The sequence below is a fragment of the Bidens hawaiensis genome, unplaced genomic scaffold, assembly GCF_021521415.1.
Source record: "Bidens hawaiensis isolate Kalapana, Puna unplaced genomic scaffold, B.hawaiensis_p1.1 tig00049260_1, whole genome shotgun sequence".
Taxonomy (NCBI): Eukaryota; Viridiplantae; Streptophyta; class Magnoliopsida; order Asterales; family Asteraceae; genus Bidens; species Bidens hawaiensis.
Genome location: NW_027498830.1, coordinates 12435 through 34307, shown reverse-complemented (window position 1 = coordinate 34307; position 21873 = coordinate 12435). Strand labels below are relative to the sequence as shown.

The window sequence follows — 21873 nt, the reverse complement described above, 5'->3', positions numbered from 1 at the left end:
CTCATCTTTAACCATGTGTTAGGAAATCTAACATGCCTTTGACGACGTGTTAGCGTCTTTAACCATGTGTTAGGAAATCTAACGCGTCTTTGACGACGTGTTATGCTAACATGTCGTCAAAGACGCGTTAGATTTTCTAATACATGGTCAAAGATGAGTTAAAGAGGGCCATTTTTGGAAATATTAAGTTTAGAGGGCAAAGTTGGAATCTAATTTTATAAATGAGCTGTTTTGAGGATTTTCCCTTTGTTTTGCAGACACAAATCCGGATTTGGCTTGATTATTGATTCTATTTGACCTTAATTCATTCTTAACCCTTTACCGGTGAAAATATAGATCCGACGCTAATAGGGTTTAGATTTTTTTTCTTCATAAGTAAAAAGAAATTAATATGGAGTGAAACCATTTAGCATCTAAAAGGGAAAATCGCCACTCCCTGCATGACTATGTATGACGTGTAAAAAAAATGGTTTTTTAAATGCCCCCAATAAAAATTAAAAATGTTTGATTTATAGCTGTCAAGCTACCAAGTTTTCTGCAAATGAGCTACTTCTTTATTTATTTATTTTTTCTGTTATTGACTAATAATTTCATGAGACATAACCATTGTAAAATTTGAAATTCTGTTTACGGAAACTGTTATATAATTTTATTTCCAGGAAGATCTAAACACACGTATATTTCTTGTCAAATTTGTAAGTAAATAAATATTAATTTTTTTTTTTATTTTAACAATTAGACTATCATTTAAAACCTCAAAACTTGTATGATTGTTTATTGGATTACATCGAAACAGAAGGCAACCGGGCAACAAGCTGCGGCGCTACTCCTTTTTGAATCGCAAAACCCAATCTAAACAAATCATGTACAAAACAAATCTCAAAGTCTAAAAATCAGTGGATGTTATTCCTCTTTCTTTCTATACACAATTGTTCAATAAGAATCAATCTATCCACATTAACAAATCCTAAACCAACCTTTCTTTCTATTCATTAATCATCCGTATATCCACATCCTTTTTATCCGATCGAAAACCGTTCAACTTCATGTTTTCATCGCCCCACGTAACAAACCCGTCACCCGACTCGTCAAAGCTCGGGCCCACCTCAAACCATTCGCAGAGAGTCAACAGAACAAGTTTCTTTCAACTTTTGTTCTGTTTTCACGAATCCGTAACGAAAACAAACTCGACATCCGGAAAAAATTACGGGTCACGTTTCCCTGTAACGGGGTTCAAATTCGGTCTCTTTTGAATCCCGTGTTGCCAGGAGTCTCTTGACCGATCACCCGATTGGTCAAACTCGTCAAGGGAGCCGTCTTTGAAAGACCGGTAATTCCCATTTCTTGACTTAGAACTTATTTCATCGTCTTCGGAACAAGAATCAATGGGATCATATGATTGGTGTCTTAACCCAGGCCTTTTTAAACCCCTCATGTTGGAAAAACGGGCCTGTGGTGGGCCATAGGCTGGTGGTTGGGCCACATTTGGGCCCATGAAATCTTTAGGAACCGAGTCCATGTCCATGTAACACTGTCTTGTTTTTGCATCAGCAATTAGCGCAGCCCAATCATCCGATTGAACCAGTGTACTTGCATTCCCCATAACCTAAAAGAACGCACACAAGTCGGTTAATTTCAGCCCGTTTTCTTATGAACAGGTCAGTTTTGGGCTATTTCAACAAACCATATTGACTTTTTTAAACACAAATTATTGGCAAAGTTAGTGTTACAAGTCAACCAAAACCGACCCAGCTAGTGTTGACAAGTTATACAAAAGTGCCTGTTTCATGTTTCAACTCAGACCTGTTTTGACCTTTTTAACTATGAATGACTGACAAAATGGTGTTTGTAAGTAAACCCAAACCACACAGCTCGTGTTGACTAGAAAAAAAATTGAATAACTGAAAAAATAGTGTTTAAAAAGTTAACCAAAACCAAACCAGCTCGCTTTGACCTGTGTATAGAAGGGCTCTTTTTAATTAAAACCCATATATGACTTCTAAAAATTGAATAATTGACAAAGCTGTGTGTACGGGTCAACCCCAACCAACCGGGCTCATGTTGACCAGTAATACAAATGGACTTGCTACAACTCAAAAGCATTTTGACTTATAAATAATGAATAATTAACATAACAGCGTTTATAAAGTCAACCCAAACCAACCCAGCTCATGTTGACCAGTAAATCAGTAACACAAAGGAGAAAAAAAGAATAATACCCAAAGAGCCCTTTTCGCACGAGTGAGAGCAACATTCATTCTTCGAATATCAGCAACAAACCCGACACCATGGTTAGAAGCCCGTACACATGACATAATAATAACGTCCCTCTCCTGCCCTTGAAATGCATCAACCGTATTAATATACAAATCCTTCCCTTCTTCCGACTTGAAAACGTCTTCAAACTCCCATTGTATACACTTCAACTGCAACTTACAAGGCGTTATTATCCCCACTGACACTTTCCCAACACCCAAACTTTTAACGCATTTTTGAAGATGCTGATACAACCGCAACCCAAACTGCGCTTCATGCACATTCTGATACGAAACCGACCCGTCCCTATGTGACTCCAGCCCATGCGTAACATCATAAAAAACATACAGTTTCAACATCGGGTCCTTGTAATACACCTCATCGGGCAAACTATTAACGCTTTCACTATCGGTTAACCGACCCTGATAAAAATATCGAGAAGGAAATTCGCGTATTTGCGGGTGCATTCGGTACTGAACCGAAAGTAACATTGTCGGACAACCCGCTTGTTGAAACCGCTCAAAAAGACTCCTACTGTATAATAGCGTTCCAGCTGCTTTGCTAATAACGGTTGCGGGAAGTTGTTGTGGGTCCCCCACGAGCACACACCAAGCCGCACCAAGAGCGAGTGGTAGTAACACACCGACTTCACTTGCTTGAGCCGCTTCATCAATAACCACCATGTCGAACCCCTGGGTTAACCGCGAGAAAAGCCTTCGACCGCTACTCGAGACCGTTGTGAACACGACTTCAGCCTCGTTCGTGAAACTCGCTTCAAGACTCGCTCGAGCCTCTTCTAGATTGAAATTCCCGCCAGCACGAAATCGCGGTTCAAGAATAAAAAGACGAGACAATTCGACTAAAACTTTATCACGGTTTTCAACCACCGCCGCAAGGTTTGGTAATAACGAGTCTCGGCTTTGGTCACGAGCTACAATAACATCTGGGTCGACCCCGACTGACCCTTGGGCCCGGCCCGTGAAAGCTGAAACGCTTAACTCTCGTTGCAGTGAAGTGATTTGTTGAGATAACTGAGCTTCGCGGGACCGTAACTGATGCATCCACCCGTAAACTTCATCTCGGGATTTCATCAAAAGCTGTTCGGTTCGACGCTCGACTGACACAGTTTGAGCCGCGCGTGTTTGTGAGTCGACACCGACTTGAGCCACGTCGGGCCGGTAAACCTTCATCTCACCATCAATGAACCCGCGGTCAAGGACGCGTGTAAGCAGCTCATCGGTTGCTGCGTTTGACGGGGCACAAACGAGCATTCGCGGTTTTGGGCAGAGTTTATGAAGCGTTCGGAACGGATTCCGGTCCATGCTTTGAAGAACTTCATCAATCGACCCGTTTGGGATGCTATCAGAAACAAGATTTTCACTTGTTTGTTTGTAGCTTTCGGGTGCTAGTTTTTTTAATAACGCGGTGTAATAATGTTGGTATTGGACTAAATGAATAACGTTTAACATTCCCCAAACCGTATGAGTCTTTCCGGTCCCTGGTGGGCCCTGGACAAGGGTAAAAGGCCACGGTTCCTGCCTTTTGGTTGACCCGTTAACCGTACCGGCTGCAGTGTGCATTGCAGCCCAGTGAATTGCCGATAATTGTGACCCGTTAAATGTTCGGTGAAGATAATCGACAAAGTTTGATGTGAAACAATCAGGCATTGAGGGTGTTTGTTCTTCATATTTGGGGAACAATTCTGGGCTTGGTTGAAGAATCGCGTTTTGCATCTGAATAACACAAATTAATCAGCTTTCTGAAAAAAAAAATACAAAGATTGAATAAAACGGTGCAAACGAGTCGAGCCGAGACCGAGCTCGACTAGGCTTGAGCTAGGCTCCTTGTGAATTACGAGAACCTGAGTTCGAGCTTGGCTCGTTTTGAACTCTTTTTCTAAAGCTCGAGCGCGGCTCTTGAATTGTTTCTAAAGCTCGAGCATAGCTCGATTCAAAATGAGTCAATCTCGAGTAGCTCATGAGCCGGCTCGGCTCATTTGCACCCCTAAAAGGGACCTACCTGGGAATTGAGTCGGCGAAACGCGTGTAATGCGATATATTCTCTTTGGGTAGTTGCAAGCGCACCGAGAACGGTTAAAAACCAGATTCCTTTTGGGTGTAGTTTCTTTAGAATATGATCATCATCGACTTTGCTGCAAGTAGAATCACGTAATAATAATAATAATAATAATAATAATAATAATAATAATAATAATAATAATAATAATCGTAATAATAATCATAATAATAATCGTAATAATAATAATCGTAATAATAATAATAATACTAATAATAATAATAATAATAGGATGATTAATATCATTTGTCTTAACCAACCTGTTAGAATCGTAGGAATCGCCAACATAAAAGTGAAGAATGGCACCCGTTGGATCCCGAGTGTCTATCGGTATGTGACGCCTCACGGTTCCAGCTACACGTCCACTCACCTCGGTATCCTCCCCCGTGCTGTTTCTCTTCGGTATGACTGATACAAAATTTGTTAAATTGTAGATCTTACAAGATAATTATTGAGTGTTTTTCTAGGATTAATTAATGTCATGAAAAACCAATATACTTTCTTATTTTACACGAAAAAGTCCCTCTATTTATTTTGATACATTAAAATTCCCTAAACTTACCTAAAATGCAAGTATTTGTAAACTTCTTTTACATAATGACTTGTTACCTCTTAAAGTGATCAAAATTTGATAAATTGGCATCCAACATTTTCACTAAAAAAGATAATAAAATACCATCTTATTTTAACCAATTTAAAAAGTTAACTATCATTATTTTATAAATAAAATTAAAATATGTGCAATTTACGCAAGTTTAAGGACTTTAATATACCACAATCAGTTTATTGACATTTTGTGAACTTTTAACAAGTCAATGGCTTCGGTAAACCAAAATTACGTTGAGGGACTTGATCATGAAAAAATACAGAAATTAGTATTCTCTATGGTATTAACCATAGTCACAGGAAATGCCAGCGAACCTGGCTATGCGCGATCCGCAATCCAGATTGTCTGTACAGGATCGTGGTACAGAATCAATCAGATCACCGATGGTACGTGATCCGGATCTGAAAAAATTAACCATACCCAATTGATTGACGAATCTAACCATTATCCACAAAATCGCATCCCCGCTTGAAGAAAGCAGTGTTCCAGATCGTTCAAGAACGTGTACCGGAATCCCAAAAGCCAATTTCACACGTTTTTTTATAAAAACAATTGATAGCCGGTGTCTCCGCATCCCCTTAATTTTCAGTATGCGGTACAATCAATTGAAATTGGGAAACGCAGTGCCTTCAATTCTATTCCTAACCCAGCAGCCTCTTCAATTTCTAATCCTAATTCCTAAGCCGCGGCCCCCGCCCTAATGAAGAGTCGGTACTCCGTACTCTGTTCCCTGTCTGTTACAAATGGGCGACTGCTGGGCTTATAAATGACATCCTACTGATATGATTATGAAACGTGTCATTTTAAATTTAAATTTTGTACCGAATTTTAGAAATGCACAACCGCGTACCCCCATCCATGTGACTATAGTATTAACCCTTTTTTTCTATTAACTTCAAAGATATGTAAACAAACCTGTTCCAGGTCTAGGAGTTGAAAGAACTGCCATGTCACCCTCCTTGAAATTCCATCTACATTCATTTGTAGGTAGAAGTATCACATCATACCAACCTGTAATAAACATACATAAAATTAAGTAATAATCTTTAACATAAAATTAATATTTACCATAAAATACACAGTTAAAAGAAAAAGACATTTTACCCTTTAAAAAAGTGTAAACATAATACCTCGTTCTCGTCTCTCGACGTTTTTTATACGAACCATTGCGTGCGAATCCCGAGACCCCGCTTCGGTTAGTTCCTCCCACGTACTATAAAGTTGTGCCCGACATTCCTCAAAAAGCAAGGGCTCAAATACTTCAATATATTCTTCTACTGACTCAAAGCTTCCGGGAACACATTGAAGCTCAGCTTCCCCTATATGTATAAAAAAAATAATACTGTTAATTAAAAGAAACCGTATTCAATATCCAAATTAAATAAACGTTTCAAACCTGGATGCTGCCAAAACTTTTTGTTAGTCACTTCACGAATAAGCCGTTCAACCGATGTATCCTGATATTGTGTTGCAACAGTCGGTGGCTTCTTAGACGGAAGCTTTTTAACTCCACCCGTTTTATTATTATTATCAACAGAATTTTGGCTAACTAAACCGCTCTTTCTACTCGCTTTATTATTATTATTATTATTATCATTATCATCATCATTAACACTAATTGACCTTTTCGGACGACCTAAAATCCCCAAATTTGTATCACCATTATTGCATTCGGTTTTAATATCATTAGCATCTGCGTGATTGCTGCTTTCAATCAGGTCAACTTGTTTTGAATCTTTTGTTATTGGTGGTTGACTTTGACTTTGTTTATCTTTGACAATACGAGAAGTGACAGGTGGCGGGAAGTTCTGCCTTCGTGGGGTCGTGGTTTTAGTGATCCCCGCTTGTTTGACGTCTTCTAGGTTAAGAAACATTGTTTGCCTGTTTCGTTTTTTCCCCAACATTGCTTCTTTTTGTTGGTCAAATTTAGGGCGTTTTCTGAGGTTAGCATTATTAGCGATTTGTAATGCGTGAACCGCTTCAACCCCTTTAATCTCTTTCGATTTTGGCAACAAAACTGAATCTTCTTGACTATCGTTACTTTTTATGTGGATTGAATCACCATCGATTCCTAAAGAGTTATGATCATTATTATTTTTGTCCTCAGCAGCCATTGGTTTCACTTCTGGCTTATCGTCAACGCTTAAAGTTGACTTTTCCGGCACACTACTGCCCTCTGCATAAGACCATTCACCTTCTTCTTTTTCAGTAACAGGAGTTGGCTTTTCCACAATATCATTTGACTTTGACTTTTCCACCAAGTTATTTGACTCGTTTGACTTTTTTGGGTCTTCATGAAGTTCAGATTTTACTTTGTCTACTTCTTTGGGTCGAATAAAAGGCTGAAAGCCGGAAACAGAAGACGCGTGAGAAAAAGCATTGTTGTTTATGATTCTGCGTGGACTATTTGAGCTTTCAAATAAGTCGGAAGTATGAGTAATTAACGGAATTGCCCTTTGGGGTTGGAAGCTGAAGACACCATCACTTTCCTCGTCTTCCTCAGTAGCAGGTTCATTGAGGTCAAATAATGGTTTTCCTTTGGAACTCATTGCTCTTATACATAAATAGAAATATATTTCTATTTTGTAAAAGATCCACCTTTATTTGCACATCACATGTGCAGGAAAATGATAGAATTATCTCAAAATTTTGAAGCTTTAAATAAATGTTATAGGTCCTGCAAATAAACTCAAGATTTAAAAGATAATAAAAAATTATACAGAACATTTGACTAGGCTTGTAAACTAGCCAAACGAACACGGAGAGGTTTTTCTTGTTCGTGTCCGTTTATGTTCATTTGTTAATGGTATAAACGAATGGTTCACGAAATTAAAAAAACATGACCAAACATAGATGAACAAATAAGATATGTGTTTATGTTCCTGCCAAATAGTTCACGAACGTTTTGTGAAACGTTCAATTCGTTTACAGGCCTGCATTTGACACTGAGATACAATGCAATGAAATAAGAATACAGACAACACATTTCCTAACATTATGCTACTTCATACAAAGACTGGTCTCCATGATTAATCATGGTCGCCTCTATACAAACACCTCTAATATAATACACAACTGAAATGTAATATGACCTAAATGGTCATCCAGGCCATTTTGCTATTCATACAGCCGCAGGAGTCAGCCGGGCCGTATGAGGACGAAATCACACGATCCATATGATGTTTTGACTGATGAAACCATACAGGCTGAATGAATATTGTAAGGCGAAAAAGGTCGCAAACTGGAGTAGCTAATAATATCATATCAGGTTCCTTAATCATGTAGAGTACAGTAGTCAGTCATATAAATAGAATAACCTACCTACCTAAATTGAAAAGAGGCATTATTATTATTATTATTATTATTATTATAACCTAAATAACCAGTAGCCCTAAATTTCTAGAAAACAATTGAGAATCTGAAGATCCAACTAGCATAGACTGAAATATCCAATAATTAATTATTAGCATTGTAAATCGTCAATTGAGTTAAATAATCAATTAAGTCCAATTACACAGTACGCTAGATCCCCAACCGAAATAAAATCAACATGTACGGATAATCAATTGGTTCATACGTCATCAAATTAAGGGTAGGCTGTAGTTAGGGAGGGATAAACAACGCACCTTCGATTGATTATTATGGTGCGTGATTGCTGATTCACTATAACAACAAGAAGAGAAGAAGAGTTTGTGTTGTTGGGTTGGGTTGGGGTGGATCCGAACATGTGTTTTCTTTTATCACATGTTGGAAATCAGTCTGAACCACTCTTGTTGCTTCATCAACGTTTACTCCTTTACTTTTCATTTATTTTTTTTATTATACGCATATTCAGAGCATGTAGAGTAAATAAATCATTTACTTTTCTAATCTTAAAATATTTGGAATGTAACAAAAAAAAAAATGATTGAAATGAAATCTTTATTCATTTCTTTTAAGATTAATTTCTACACATGTGTATCTTATATTACCTGTACATAGTTTACACATGTCATGTGTAAATATATGGTTGAAGTTTATTTAAAAAAAAAAAAAAACATATGAATATTTTAGTTTGATGGTTATTTTGTATATAGCATGCACACTTGTTATAAAGGATGCAAAGTTTAGAAAAATATGGATGCAAAGTTTAGAAAAATATGAATCATTGATTAAATTTTAAAGGATCTAGATTACATCATACTTTCAAGTAAAAATGAATCTTCCTAAGCTTATATGACGTTGAGTTTGGACAATAATCGTGTGGGGTTTATAGATTAAGTTGATGAACCAAGACATGAATATTTGGAAGAACCTAAAGATAATGGATGTATATGTTATTTATAATTTTATAATATTATTTCAATTATATAGTATTTATAATAGCATTACATACCGTTATTTTTAACCATTTTAGTATGTTATAAAAAATGTCGAGAGTGATTTTTTCTCTTTGTTTTACTAACATTTCCATGTTTTTGTTATGCCACTATGTCATTAAAGCAGGCGTGACTTTTATGAAGGGGTTCGTGCCTGAACTTCTATCCATAGAATTAACCCTAACTCATATATATTTAAAATCGTGTGATCCAAAGATGTCAACTTAAAACACAATCCCTTTATTACACGGGGAAAGTGGATATTTAATTCATATATATTTAATTCTATCCATAGAATTAAAACACAATCCATATATATTTAATTCTATCCATAGAATTAACCTTACACTGTTAGTCGTGTAAGGTTAGACGCAAAACCCATCAAAACGACGTAGTTTTGATTAAAAACCCATCAAAAATTAATTCAACCTAATTCCTACCATCGATCATGCCTGATGTCCCACCCACCATCTCCCAAGGCGTCGATTTGTAGCAGTTCTTCCAAGGCATTGATCTGCACTAATCAATTAAAATCATATCTTAAACTATGTTGCGATGTTCTTGTTTTTTAAATTCTATCTACAATTCCAAATGGAGCACAAGGTTATTGACAACTGTTCTCAAACAAACGATAGCTTTTCCAAAATTTTAGTTTTTCTTAGGGTTTCCAATGGAATCAAATAGGATGATGACGAACATTGGGATTGAACACATATGGTGGAGCCAAAAGTAACTTTGTTTTAATTTTGCTATGCCAAAAGTGAGTTTCTCAAAACTAAATATGGTTTATATTGTTTATGTCACACCCCAACCTAAGGCGGAAATGTCGGGGCGTGATCCGATTGCTTACAGCTCGAGGATACTATCATAAATATAAATGACAATATCTAATTAATTATTTTTTCAAATAACACACACAATAATCAAATGCAACGAAACAATTCAAATAATTAAACACAATCAATTAAATTCAAGTTTGTCTTCAATATAACCTTAAGGTCTTTCTAAGTGTCCATCCTTCAACTCAGGCAACCTGCATATGCGTAGAAAATGGAGTTTTGTCAACAAACATGTTGAGTGAGATGATCACCAATTTTGACACAACAAATAATTATATAATAAATAAATAATAAATGATAAGTGTTAAATGCGCAAACCAATTTATGTGGTAATAATCAGTCAAACCTTAACAAACCAAAACCAAGTTGTACTCGTGTGCCAATGAATCGTTGCCAAGCAAATCGGGCATTGATTACAATGCCTAAATTGTCGGTTTACCTTCGCCAAGCGAATCGGGCTCCGGTTACTAAGACTTTTGTATGATCATACTAATGAGAACCCTCTACAAGGGGATATGTTGGACCTCTTCGAACGTTATCAAGTAAACAATTAAACACGTAGCAATTAGCAAATAGCATTCAACTGATATTCACACAATAATTATGTTTGCGATTTTGAGTATATATATATAATAGAAAATATGAGTAAGTACGCATATGTCCCCAAAACGTTAGAAAAAAATGTATAAAAAGGGGAATGATCAAACTCACCTTAGATTAAAGGCAAGTGAGTATAATTAAGAATAAACGAGCCAACGGATAATCGAGTTGTCCTATACGCGTCAAACGAGATAACTGATCAGAACCTGAAACTTTGTGATCTGAAACTATAAATAAAAACGAACTTAATGCCGCTGGAATCAATCCAAACGGAAGAGTGGAACTCTAGTTATGTTGAATTTAAGATTTAAGCGAGCTGGTACTGACCAGAATCCGAACAGCGAGTCAGAAGTCGGGTTTTGGGCAGTAGCTTTAAAATCACGTTTCAAGAATAAAAGTCTTCTGGACCGAACGTTGAATCCGACCAGAAGCATGAGAAAACGCAAAGTCAAACTTGTTGACTGTTTGCCCTTTAACGGGTTTTAAAGCAATTGACCAGTCAACACCCTTCAACCACCGAAATTGATTGAAGGTTACTGACTAGGGAATATGTATGAACGATTTTACAGTACAACTTACCCGGAAAGTGAAAGGATTGATGAGAAACGGAAATCAAAGGTTCTTGAACTTGCAAAATCAAACGGATATGAACGGTTCTTCAACAAAACACCAAAAACCGAAGGGAATACGAGATGGCAGAGGCTAGAGACGGCTGAGGGATGTTCTTTAGGGTTTGATTAAAGTTTACAGCAGATGGTTATGACTTGTTTATATATGAATAGCTAAACCAAACTAATTATAGGCTTTTTGGCCCGTTTAAGCAAGTAAATATGGTTTAAAAGAAAGAATCATAAAAAGATTCATAAAGATCTGATCTTGGGCAGTAAGAAACGAATTGGGAATGGTATTTTAGCTGTAGGATGTTTACTTGGTCCTTAATTCTCTCAAACGTGCCTAAAATAAACGATTTCATGCCATAAACGAACTAGGAAACGATATTTCGCGAAACTGATCTGCACAGTGAAGCCATAGCGCCGCGCGGCGGCCACCACCCATGGTGGTCGCGCAACGCTCCGGCCCATTTTGGGTAAGTTTTAATTTGTGGCAACTTTGGTCCTTAAAGTTTCTTAAATGATCAATTTTTGAATATTTTATGGTTAAATCAAGAAATGAACATTAAGGAAAAGTATAAGGGTATAAAATGAACATACCAAATCTTGAATACTTATAGATGTTTAATTTGATTAATAATAATGATTTAAAAATATTCCGGGGTCGGGTTATGTGTTAACGAATACGGGTTTGAAAAATCCGGGATGTTACAGCTTAGTGCTACTAGTTAAAGTGGTGCTGCAGAAAATATATTTTGAATCATGTTCCTTTTTGGTTAAGCTTGAAATATGCAGCGTATGACCATTTAATAGAGAAATTTATGAAACAACTTGGTTGTAGGAAAAGAATTGGTTGGAATCAAGGTGTTAAACTTCTCATGTGAGCTGAATTAGGGATTGAATTAATTTTTTATGGGTTTTCAATCAAAACTACATCATTTTGATGGGTTTTGCATCTAACCTTGCACAGCTAACAACACCGTATTCGCTTTCCCCTTATTATACATGTTAAATATGACAACTTGAAGTCTAATTATTATTTATGGTGGTTAATTTGTTTAAATATCAAGCATTCAAACTCATGTATCTGGTAGTATAAGGTTTTTGCCAAATAAATTAAAAATATAGGAGCAATAGTAGAGCCAGACTAATTATATGTATTATATTTCTTATAAATTATAAATTATTTAACCTGTAATAACGCCGTAGTTATATTAATTTCACTAAACACCTTACTTTAGTATTGTTTATTAAACGCAGACTGAAACAGATAAAAAAAATATAAATACTAAAAAGTACTCCGTAAGAGTTTTTCATAAATTCAGGAAATATATTATTACGTGAAAGGTATGTATATAGACATAACATATTGGTACTAGAGTGTTCTATGAAACACATGTGATCGGCGCAATTAGGAACAAAATCGTAGTGACATACTTTTCTCCATATAAATAACGTTTATAATGCGTTTAGCTATAGAATTAGTTATCATTTATCTATTTTTGAAATATGTACCTAATGATAAAAGCATCTATTTCTTTAAGAGATTATAAAATAAATATGTTAATCATTTGAGGGTTACTAATTAATTTATTTAAGAAACAAATTAATAGATTTATCTCAATTAGTGTGCTTTTTTTTCTTTTACTATAATGCTTCAAAGGAGGAAAATTATTGACAAATAAAAAGATCCAATTACAATAGAGAGGCAGGTAAGCGGATAACAAGCTGCGTCGCTACCCCCTTTTGAATAGTAAAACCAATCCTACTGAAAACAAAGTTATCGTTCTTCGGCGTTGTTGAGTTACTGTGCATGACCCGCTAAACTATTTTCAGAAACGTAGCAGCATCGTAGGCAAGAGACCCAAATGTATCGAAAACAAAAGGAATGAAGGCTTGTTGATTCTCAACACAAGACTTCTTGTGCTTAACAATTTTACTGCTTCTGTCTTTAACACGGCCTGCCTAGCAACAAACCCGATGCCCCTAAGCTGGACAAGAGTGGACACCCCAGTAAGGTCCACACAAGCATGCTTCCCCTGTCAATTCAAACACAAGAATGTCCGCTGGTCGGAGAGTAGACCTTCTTTCATGTGGATCCGACAAGAAATTCACAGGAGCCTCTTTTTTTGCCGAGATTCCCGCCCGTTTTAACACATCACAAAGAACATCCCTGACCAAACCATGTATATACTTAAACCTCGAGAGTTCTTTGCAATGAACCGCATGTTCTTTGCAATAAATTTGTAAATTAATTCAATTCAATTTTAAAACCTTTGTTTGATCTCTTTGGTTCATGTGAAATCATTTGAAATGTATATAATGATCGCATTATTGAAACAATAAATAAAAAATCATTCGAGTATGCGAAGAGCAATTTATAAAATTCGAGTTAATCTGACATAAACCACTGTCGTTCTAAACACCATAGTTAACAACAGATTGACATAATTTTTTTTACCTAATCTCTCCATTTTTTTATGAAGAATATAATATAAAATTTGAATTTAATAGGCAAACAAGCATTTAAAAGACATCCGATAATACAGTTGCATGCACTGATGCACGTGTCTTTAAATACCATACATGTGCAATAAAAGCATTAAAAGAATTAAGCAACATTAAACACTAATTTTTTATGCATATGATTTCATTTAGAGGCTTGTGTTCGAATATAAAGTACAATCGATAGCACTTTGTGCACTGTCTTGAAAAAGATTTTATGTTCGATTTATGAGTATTAAATTAATTACTTCCTGAAAAAGATTTAATTACTTATTAAATAACTGGTGAAAATAGATTGAAATTAAAAGTTCAAGTATTACCTGTTTTACTTTAGTGTATGCATTGATAATTGCACTATGTATGTTACTTATTATATTTTAGTATATGTATCGATTACAATACGTATTGTCATTAGGTTAGCGGGTTGGCGTGTTGAGATTCTTCAACCCTAACCCAACCCATATATTTATTCGTGTCGTGTCGTGTCGACCCATTTAAATTCGTGTTGTGTTCGGGTTGTGTTTCGGGTCAACCCATTTTACGTTCATTTACAAATATGATTAATATCTCTAGTGGCTTAATAATAACCTAGACAATCAATTACTCTTATTCATTTAAAGCATTTTAATAATTTTGTGATAGATCTAATTGTTTTTGTTACTTTATCTCTCATTTCCAATTAACAAACTTAGGTTCACATATTTTGCTTAAGATAAGAATAAACGAATGGAAATAATAAGAGAATAGATGGTTAGGACTAATAGAATATAAATAATGGAAGTGAAGAGTAGACAAAAATATTTAAAAAGTAATTAATTTAATTTTTAAAAGTTAATAGATATATGAAAAATTACAAATCAAAGTATTTAACTTTAAAATTTAAAACTTCTTATCTCTAAAATCAAAATATTAATTTCTATAAAATTTTTAAACGGGTTAACAGGTCAACCCATTTTTTGGCGGGTCGCGTTCGGGTTGACCCATTTTTTAGACGAGTCGGCTTCGGGTTGACCTATTTAAGAAAACGGGTCGTGTCAGCTGACCCAAAACCTATATTTTTCCGTGTTGTGTCAGGAATTGACAGCCCTAATTGTCATGTCTTGCGAAAATTCAGGTTGTTGATCTCGGGTTCTGGAGTTTTCAGGGTTGGTCTGGAGGAAGCTTCTGGGGTTGCTCGAAAGTCTCGGAAACAACCCGCACATGTCTTGATCAAGGGCCGATCGAAATGTTATTGATAACTTCAAACAAGTCTAGATTAGGTCAAGTATGAAAAATCATTTAGGATCAAGATAAGGTCTAAGACAATTCCTTAGATATGCCTAGGCATGGTTTAAAGGCTTGGAGGTTGGGGCATGGCAAAATGACTTCAAATGTTGCTAGTTGTTATTATCGTCTAGTATCTTGTATAGAGTTTTCTAAATAGAATAAGCCAGATATTCTCTAGCTAGTATAAAATAGCTATGGATGGTCTCATTTGCAATCAGAAATAATACACAAGCGTCTAGCATTCACAAGTCAATAATCATGGCACGAGTGCTAAACAAATACAAGTATATTTGATTCCAAATCTTGCGCTTCCGCAACTTACCGTTAGAATCACTACACATTTGGGTCAACGGCTTAACTTAGAACGCATCTAATCATTGCTAGAGTGCCGAATAACTAACTCCGTGATAATATGCATTCTTTGTACATGATGTTTGCACAATGCATTGGTTATGAAACTATCATCGCTCAATATTTTATCCTTCGATTTGTGGTGTTTTGACTTTCTTTCGTTCGATTTGAATTCAAATTCTCTAATCCATCTTTTAATTTGAAACAAGATTTACTTTTTATCTTTTTTTTTTTGAATGGCAAACAAAAAGCAAATAACATAAACCACAAAAGACAGCAACAATACACTTTGCCAGCCTAGCAAGCTACTAAACCAAGCAAAGAAAACACCAAAAATAAAATTATTCACCCAACATTACAAATCAAACCGACTCCAACATGCCCACGATATTTCACCCCCACCTGACCTATTTTTGATCCAAAGGAAACTTAACAGTTTAATACTCTCTATCACGCTTCCAATAGATACCGCCACCCCATCGTGCACCATATCGTTTCTAGCTTTCCAAAGACACCATAAAGTGATAAGACAAATTGCATGAAACGACTTCGCCTTTCGCTTTGAGAATTTTGTATGCTTGTACACTTCAAGAACGTCCCGAACACTGAAAAAGAACAACTGAGGAGCCTTGCACCAGATAGAAATATTTTGCCAAACCGCTTGGGCTAGGCCGCATGACACAAATATATGTTCAGTCATTTCTTCAAACAATCCACACGCATGACACTCCAACGACTCAACACCAATGTTACGTTTCGCCAAAGCAGTTAAAACCGGGATCCTATCTGTGAAATTTGTCAATTTCGGGTTATTTTATAATTGTATTCTTAATGTAAACCCGACCTGTTTTGTATCCCGAACCTTTCGATATTATCAAAATGATGAATTTTATGTTATATATTTGTTTTATAGTTGTCGGATCTAAAAAACCACCCTTTTCGGTTCTTAAATTGCCCCGAAAACGCTCAAAACGAACTCCAGGGACTAAAATTACCAAAATGAAGACTTGAAAGACCCATTTGTAGTTTGTGCTTTCTTGGGTCTATAACCAACCCGTTTTCATGAAACACTCTTTATGAAAGACCCATTCAACTTACCCTATATATACACACCCATCTTCTTCATTTGTGCTTGCTCATTTCCTCACTTCTCTCTCAAATTCTTGAATTCTAAGGTTGTTCTTCATAGTTTGACTCTCAAGGTCAAACTAAGCTAATCTTTCATTTTAACTAACTTCTCGATACTTAAAGCTTGATGTTACAACATATACAACATATATATAATATACACTCCTTGTTTATCTTCGGTCTTTCATTTCTCCGATCTCGGCCGGTTGAAATGTCGGGCTAGTAAGGCAAGGTTACATGGAGGACTTTGTAGTCCTTGTTTATATATTTAACAAATCTAACCGTATAACTTGTTATACTTGCTTAACTTCTGCATATTTTAGTTTATTGTTCATATTTGTCAAGTTCCATGGTATTGGGTATATGGTGACTAGCCTCGGTTTCACCCCGAGTTGAGAACCGAACCAAAAACCGAACTTTCGTTTAAAAGCTTTATTGTTAACTTTTTGAATGTAAAATTTGAGTATTATTATTTATAAGTTATTTTACAAGTTCCATGGTAATTGGGTATGTGGTAACCATCCTCGGTCTTATTCCGAGTCAAGGACCGAACCAAAAACCGAACTAAACCGAGTTCACTCGCTTAAGACACACAAGTGTGTTTTTAGCCACCAAAACTCATATTTTTCTTCAAGATTATATTTTAAATCAATTTTAGTTAATTTCTAAACATACTTGGCATGTCGGTAACCAACTTGATCTTATAACAAGTTCGGACCGATAAAGTCGAATACTCGCTTAACAAACGTTAAGGTTCTTCACAATAGAACTACATACTTGTTTAAGTCTATTCTGATTTTATTGAGTTATCTCATAACATTTATTATTTTGGGAAGTTAACTTTGAGCTTGGTCAATTATCAAGTCTCGAACCGACAAACCCGAACACTCGTTTAAACCTCGTTTTGGTATTCTTATAACCAAGGGTTTAGCAATATTGCATTTTAACCCACATTATTACTTAACATAGGTTGAGTAAAAAAAGAAAAAAACTAATGAATAGAATACCGAGACCCGGTTTCGAGTAAACTTATTTTACAAAACTCGTTTCTTTAATCTCTCAAATATTTACATTTTAAATCCTAAACTTTATTTATTTACTTTATTTGTCATGTATTTTATTTTAAACCCTTCCAAGACTACCTACTAACACGAGACCCGTTTAATATAGGTCTTGCTCGTTAAACCGATCTCTCCGATTATTCACGACGCTATCTTTCAAGTTACTTGTTAATGTGAGTACTTTTTCATCCCCCGTTTTCCATCTTTCGTTTTGGGGATGGCATTGCATACTTATTCAAATTCAAATGATTTATACTTGAGTCTTAAACCACAACACGTATTGTATATGTTTACTTAAATAAATGCTCGATTTGGTGTTATATGCTTTACATGATTATGTGCAAATTCTTGAATGCTAAGGCGGGTAGCCTCATCAAAGTATGATCATACGTTAATTCCGAGTATATATGGTATCCCCATATAGAAAGGTGTCGTCAATGTATTCTTATTGACGGTTCGTCAATGTATCATTATTGACGGTTTTATTATCTAAATTGTTGCTATTATTTATTATTTTCATATGCTAGTTGTGGATTTCATACTATATACTTATTGTCCAAAACTATGAAAATTGTTCACCAACCTTTGTGTTGACAAACTCTATTTTATGCAATGTTACAGGTTTGATGTTAGCTTGATTGGGTTACTTGAAGAAACTTATCATCTTGGATTTAGGATATTAGAAAATGAAAGAACAAGTTATTTGTTTATCAATATATTTGGCATTTTGTATGAACAATTGTTGTGTTATTTATGATGATATGAATTTAAATGAGATGTTTAAATATTGTAACTTTATAGTGTCGTTGTGCAATGAGCAATCATGTCGCGCCTCGACGTTTCCGCCTTCATTGGTCGGGGTTTGACACTATCCAACTCTGCTCTCCAAGCTAAAATACCGACTTTACCGGGAACCCAATTATTCCACTCGAACCTATAACTGACCGGAGTCGAAGTAAACTCTTTTAACTTTTCTTTAATACTCGAAACAGAGAAAGCTCCGGACCTATCTAATCCCCACTCTACCTTATCATCATCACCAACACCTAGGACCACATTTTGACAAAGAGTCAACAATTCCTTAAACTCATCCACCTCCAGCATGGATTCTGGAGCCCTTCTCCAATCCCAAGTACTACAAATTACCTCATTCACCATCACCAACCTCTCTGCCACAGTGCATTCTTTATTCTTTTCCAACCTAAATAACCTTGAAAATTTTACTCTCAAGCTATCACTCCCAATCCAAAAGTCTAGCCAAAACAAAGTCTTATATCCACTTTTGACAGCTTGCTTTATCAACAGTTCAAACTTAAGCCCCACTAAGCCAGGATCATTTGAGTTTCGATTCACCTGTTTCCACGGACCCGAGATAGAAGACCTTGCAGGGATACTATTCCAATCTCTAGAAGAATGATGAATGGACCAAATTACCCTTCTCCACAATCTATCTTGCTCCCCCTTAAAACGCCACCACCACTTTGCGAGTAAAGCCCGATTTGTATCCTGCAAAGACCCCAAAGAAAGGCCACCGTATTCCTTGGGAGCAGTGACCCGTTGCCAAGAAACCCAAGTAATTTGAGTCTTGTCTTCCGAGCCACCCCAAAAAAATGTTCTTCTTAACCTATCCAACACCCCATCGGGTACTCGATATAGAGAAAAATAATAGGTCGGCAAGGCATTTAAAACCAATCTAATTACCGTGACTCGACCCCCAAACGACAAAGTCTTCGCTTTCCAAACCAACAACCTCTTAATAAACATCTCGACCACCGGATCCCATGCGTTAATTAGGTTCATGTTTGCACCTATTTGAAGCCCCAAGTACTTGAATGGAAAGTCCCCGGCTTGACAGCCAAGACAATTCGCCAGTTGTTGTTTTTCATTCGGAGTAACTCGCACACCAAATAACCTACATTTTGCAAGATTTACTTTAAGCCCCGACACCATAAAAAAGCATCTCAATATCCTCCGTAGATTCAAAACATTTTGTCTCTCCCAAGCACCAATAAAGATCACGTCATCGGCATAGATTAGATGTGATAAGAGAGGCCCGTTATTACCGCAAGTCAACACTCGGAATTTACCTTCTTCAACAGCCCGTTTCATAATCCCCGTCAAAGCTTCCATGGCGATAATGAAAAGAAACGGCGAAAGGGGATCGCCATGTCTAAGACCCCGATAACAATTGAACTCCCGGGTAGGCGAGCCATTAACTAAACCAACGCCCGACCCGCCTTTAGAATTGCCGACACCCACTTTCTCCAACGCACCGGGAAATTCATTTGACTAAGTACCGAGTCAAGGAACCCCCAATTTAACGTATCATATGCCTTTTCAATGTCCACCTTGAAAATCAAACCGCACTTTTTTGACTTCCGAAGCCAAGCCACCAGCTCATTTAAAATTAAAGGCCCATCTAAATACTTCTGTTGGATAAGAAAGCAGATTGGTTCTCCGAAATTAATTTTCCTATAATCCCTTTGAATCTATTTACCAAAACTTTAGAAATAATTTTGTTTATACACCCAATGAGGCTAATTGGGCGAAAATCACCAAGACTCGACAGATCCTTCACCTTCGGGATAAGCTCGATGAACGAAGACAAACAACCGCCACTAAACGAACCCGCAACATAAAACTCATTGCAAAGCTTAACAAAATCACCTTCAAAACAACCCCAGAACCGCTTAAAAAAATTAAAATTAAACCCGTCCGGACCCGGCGCTCGGTCACTATCACAATCCCAAACAACCCGTTTAATCTCAGCCCGAGAAATAGGTACCACTAACGCTTCAGCCTCCACATCCTGCAAAACCGGAAGCTCCGGGCACACTAGACTTGGCCTTGACAAAGCAGGCTCCCTAAACCGATCTGCAAAAAAATCAAAAACCATGTCTTTAAGAATGGCAGGATTGTCAATCCAAGTTTCCCCATAGAACAAGCCATGCAGCCTATTGTTAGACAGGTTTGCGTTTAGGATCCCATGGAAATAGCTTGAATTTTCATCCCCGTCCTTCGCCCACCGCACCCTCGCCTTCTGTTGTAAATCCTTGTGCTTCTAGGTTTCAACCTTCTCAATGAACATCTTACAACTGTTACTTTCTTCGGCTTCCCGATGATCCAGTTGTTTTATTTCCGCAATCCTGTCAAGGTCTTTTGTCTTTTTTTTTTCTGTCCTCCAACTCCCCGTCTCGAACCCCATTATAAACCTTTAGCCACCCTTTTATACGCGTTTTAATCCATCGGAGTTTCGTTGACAATGCCAAATTTGCCGGGCCCTCAAACTCAAATTTTCCACATTCCGATTCAAACAAAGTCCACAAACCCCGGAATGGACATCCAGGTATTGAAGAACCGAAATGGGATATGACCGAAGTTAACCGATACCGCCGAAAGTAGCACCGGCCGGTGATCCGAACACTCCTTAGCAAGAACCGTTAGAGACACATTCGGCCAACCATTCATGAACCTCCGACAGACCAAAACACAGTCCAGTTTACTGAACTTATCTCCACGATCAGAAATGTAAGTGAACTGACCGCCTCCCATTTGGTATTCCACCAAATCCGCTTCCTCTATAAACTTGTTAAAAGCAGCCGCATTTGAAGCTATAAACTCTGAATTTCTTCGATCCGAAGGCTCTCTAACCTCGTTTAAGTCTCCCGCAATAATCCGGAAGAACCCCCATAATGCTTGAAAGAGTGTTCCATAGCGCCCTACGCTCCACAGCGTCGTTGGGAGCATAAATATTTATAACGTTCAAAATCTCCCTGGTTGCACGAATTTCCCCACTCACCACTAAAAACCTCCTGTTCTTGATTACCCCAACCCGACAGAAGAAAGACGGATCCCAAATGCTAAGCAACTTTTTATCTGTTTTTATTTTGTTGCCGGTTTTGTTTTTCTTGATTACCAATTTTCCACCAACGTCTTGGGCTGCTATCTTAGATCGTCTTACAGGCTTAAATCCTACAGTCCTATACTCCTATAGGCCACTTCCACACTTCCAGTCCATCTTTAAACCCATAACATGTTCTTTTTATAGGCCTGGCAGAAATATAGGTTTCGGCCATAACCAAATTGACTTTGGTTAATCAATACCTATACTATATCCATACTAAGGGGAAAGTGAATAAGGTGTTCTAACCTTACATGCCACACCAGTCAAAACTACGTAGTTTTGATTAGAATCCTCTAATTCAATTAAAATCA

General features: G+C 36.8%; 2 protein-coding genes across 3 annotated transcripts; both read right to left on the bottom strand.

Moving 5' to 3' along the window:
* Positions 1-1180: 1180 nt before the first annotated feature.
* Positions 1181-8601, bottom strand: LOC143597938 (putative helicase MAGATAMA 3). Of its 2 annotated transcripts, XM_077076302.1 has the most exons (8): positions 8566-8601; positions 6336-7616; positions 6070-6258; positions 5855-5950; positions 4593-4740; positions 4276-4408; positions 2220-3989; positions 1181-1606 (listed from the first exon to the last, which is right to left on the bottom strand). In XM_077076302.1, the coding sequence occupies exons 2-8, from the start codon at positions 7486-7488 to the stop codon at positions 1205-1207; spliced, it is 3891 nt and encodes a 1296-aa protein (XP_076932417.1). In that variant the 5' UTR covers positions 7489-7616; positions 8566-8601; the 3' UTR covers positions 1181-1204. The 2 variants fall into 2 exon arrangements, with proteins under 2 accessions (XP_076932417.1, XP_076932418.1); XM_077076303.1 differs by lacking the exon at positions 8566-8601 and having other exon boundaries at positions 6336-7636.
* Positions 8602-15824: 7223 nt separating this feature from the next.
* Positions 15825-21405, bottom strand: LOC143597936 (uncharacterized). The gene is made up of 4 exons (XM_077076300.1): positions 21033-21405; positions 20237-20532; positions 18558-19947; positions 15825-16255 (listed from the first exon to the last, which is right to left on the bottom strand). The coding sequence occupies exons 1-4, from the start codon at positions 21403-21405 to the stop codon at positions 15825-15827; spliced, it is 2490 nt and encodes an 829-aa protein (XP_076932415.1).
* Positions 21406-21873: the final 468 nt, after the last annotated feature.

Excerpts from the sequence above, each read along its gene's own strand:
- LOC143597938 (XM_077076302.1), bottom strand. The coding sequence starts at position 7,488 with ATGAGTTCCAAAGGAAAACCATTATTTGACCTCAATGAACCTGCTACT. Across the intron at positions 5,951-6,069 it reads CGTCGAGAGACGAGAACGAG|GTTGGTATGATGTGATACTT; the intron begins GTATTATGTTTA and ends TGTTTATTACAG. Across the intron at positions 1,607-2,219 it reads GTGCGAAAAGGGCTCTTTGG|GTTATGGGGAATGCAAGTAC; the intron begins GTATTATTCTTT and ends GCGTTCTTTTAG.
- LOC143597936 (XM_077076300.1), bottom strand. The coding sequence starts at position 21,405 with ATGCTCCCAACGACGCTGTGGAGCGTAGGGCGCTATGGAACACTCTTT. Across the intron at positions 20,533-21,032 it reads GGCGGTATCGGTTAACTTCG|ATCGGTTTAGGGAGCCTGCT; the intron begins GTCATATCCCAT and ends ATTTTTTTGCAG. Across the intron at positions 16,256-18,557 it reads TTGGGTTCCCGGTAAAGTCG|ATAGGATCCCGGTTTTAACT; the intron begins GTATTTTAGCTT and ends CAAATTTCACAG.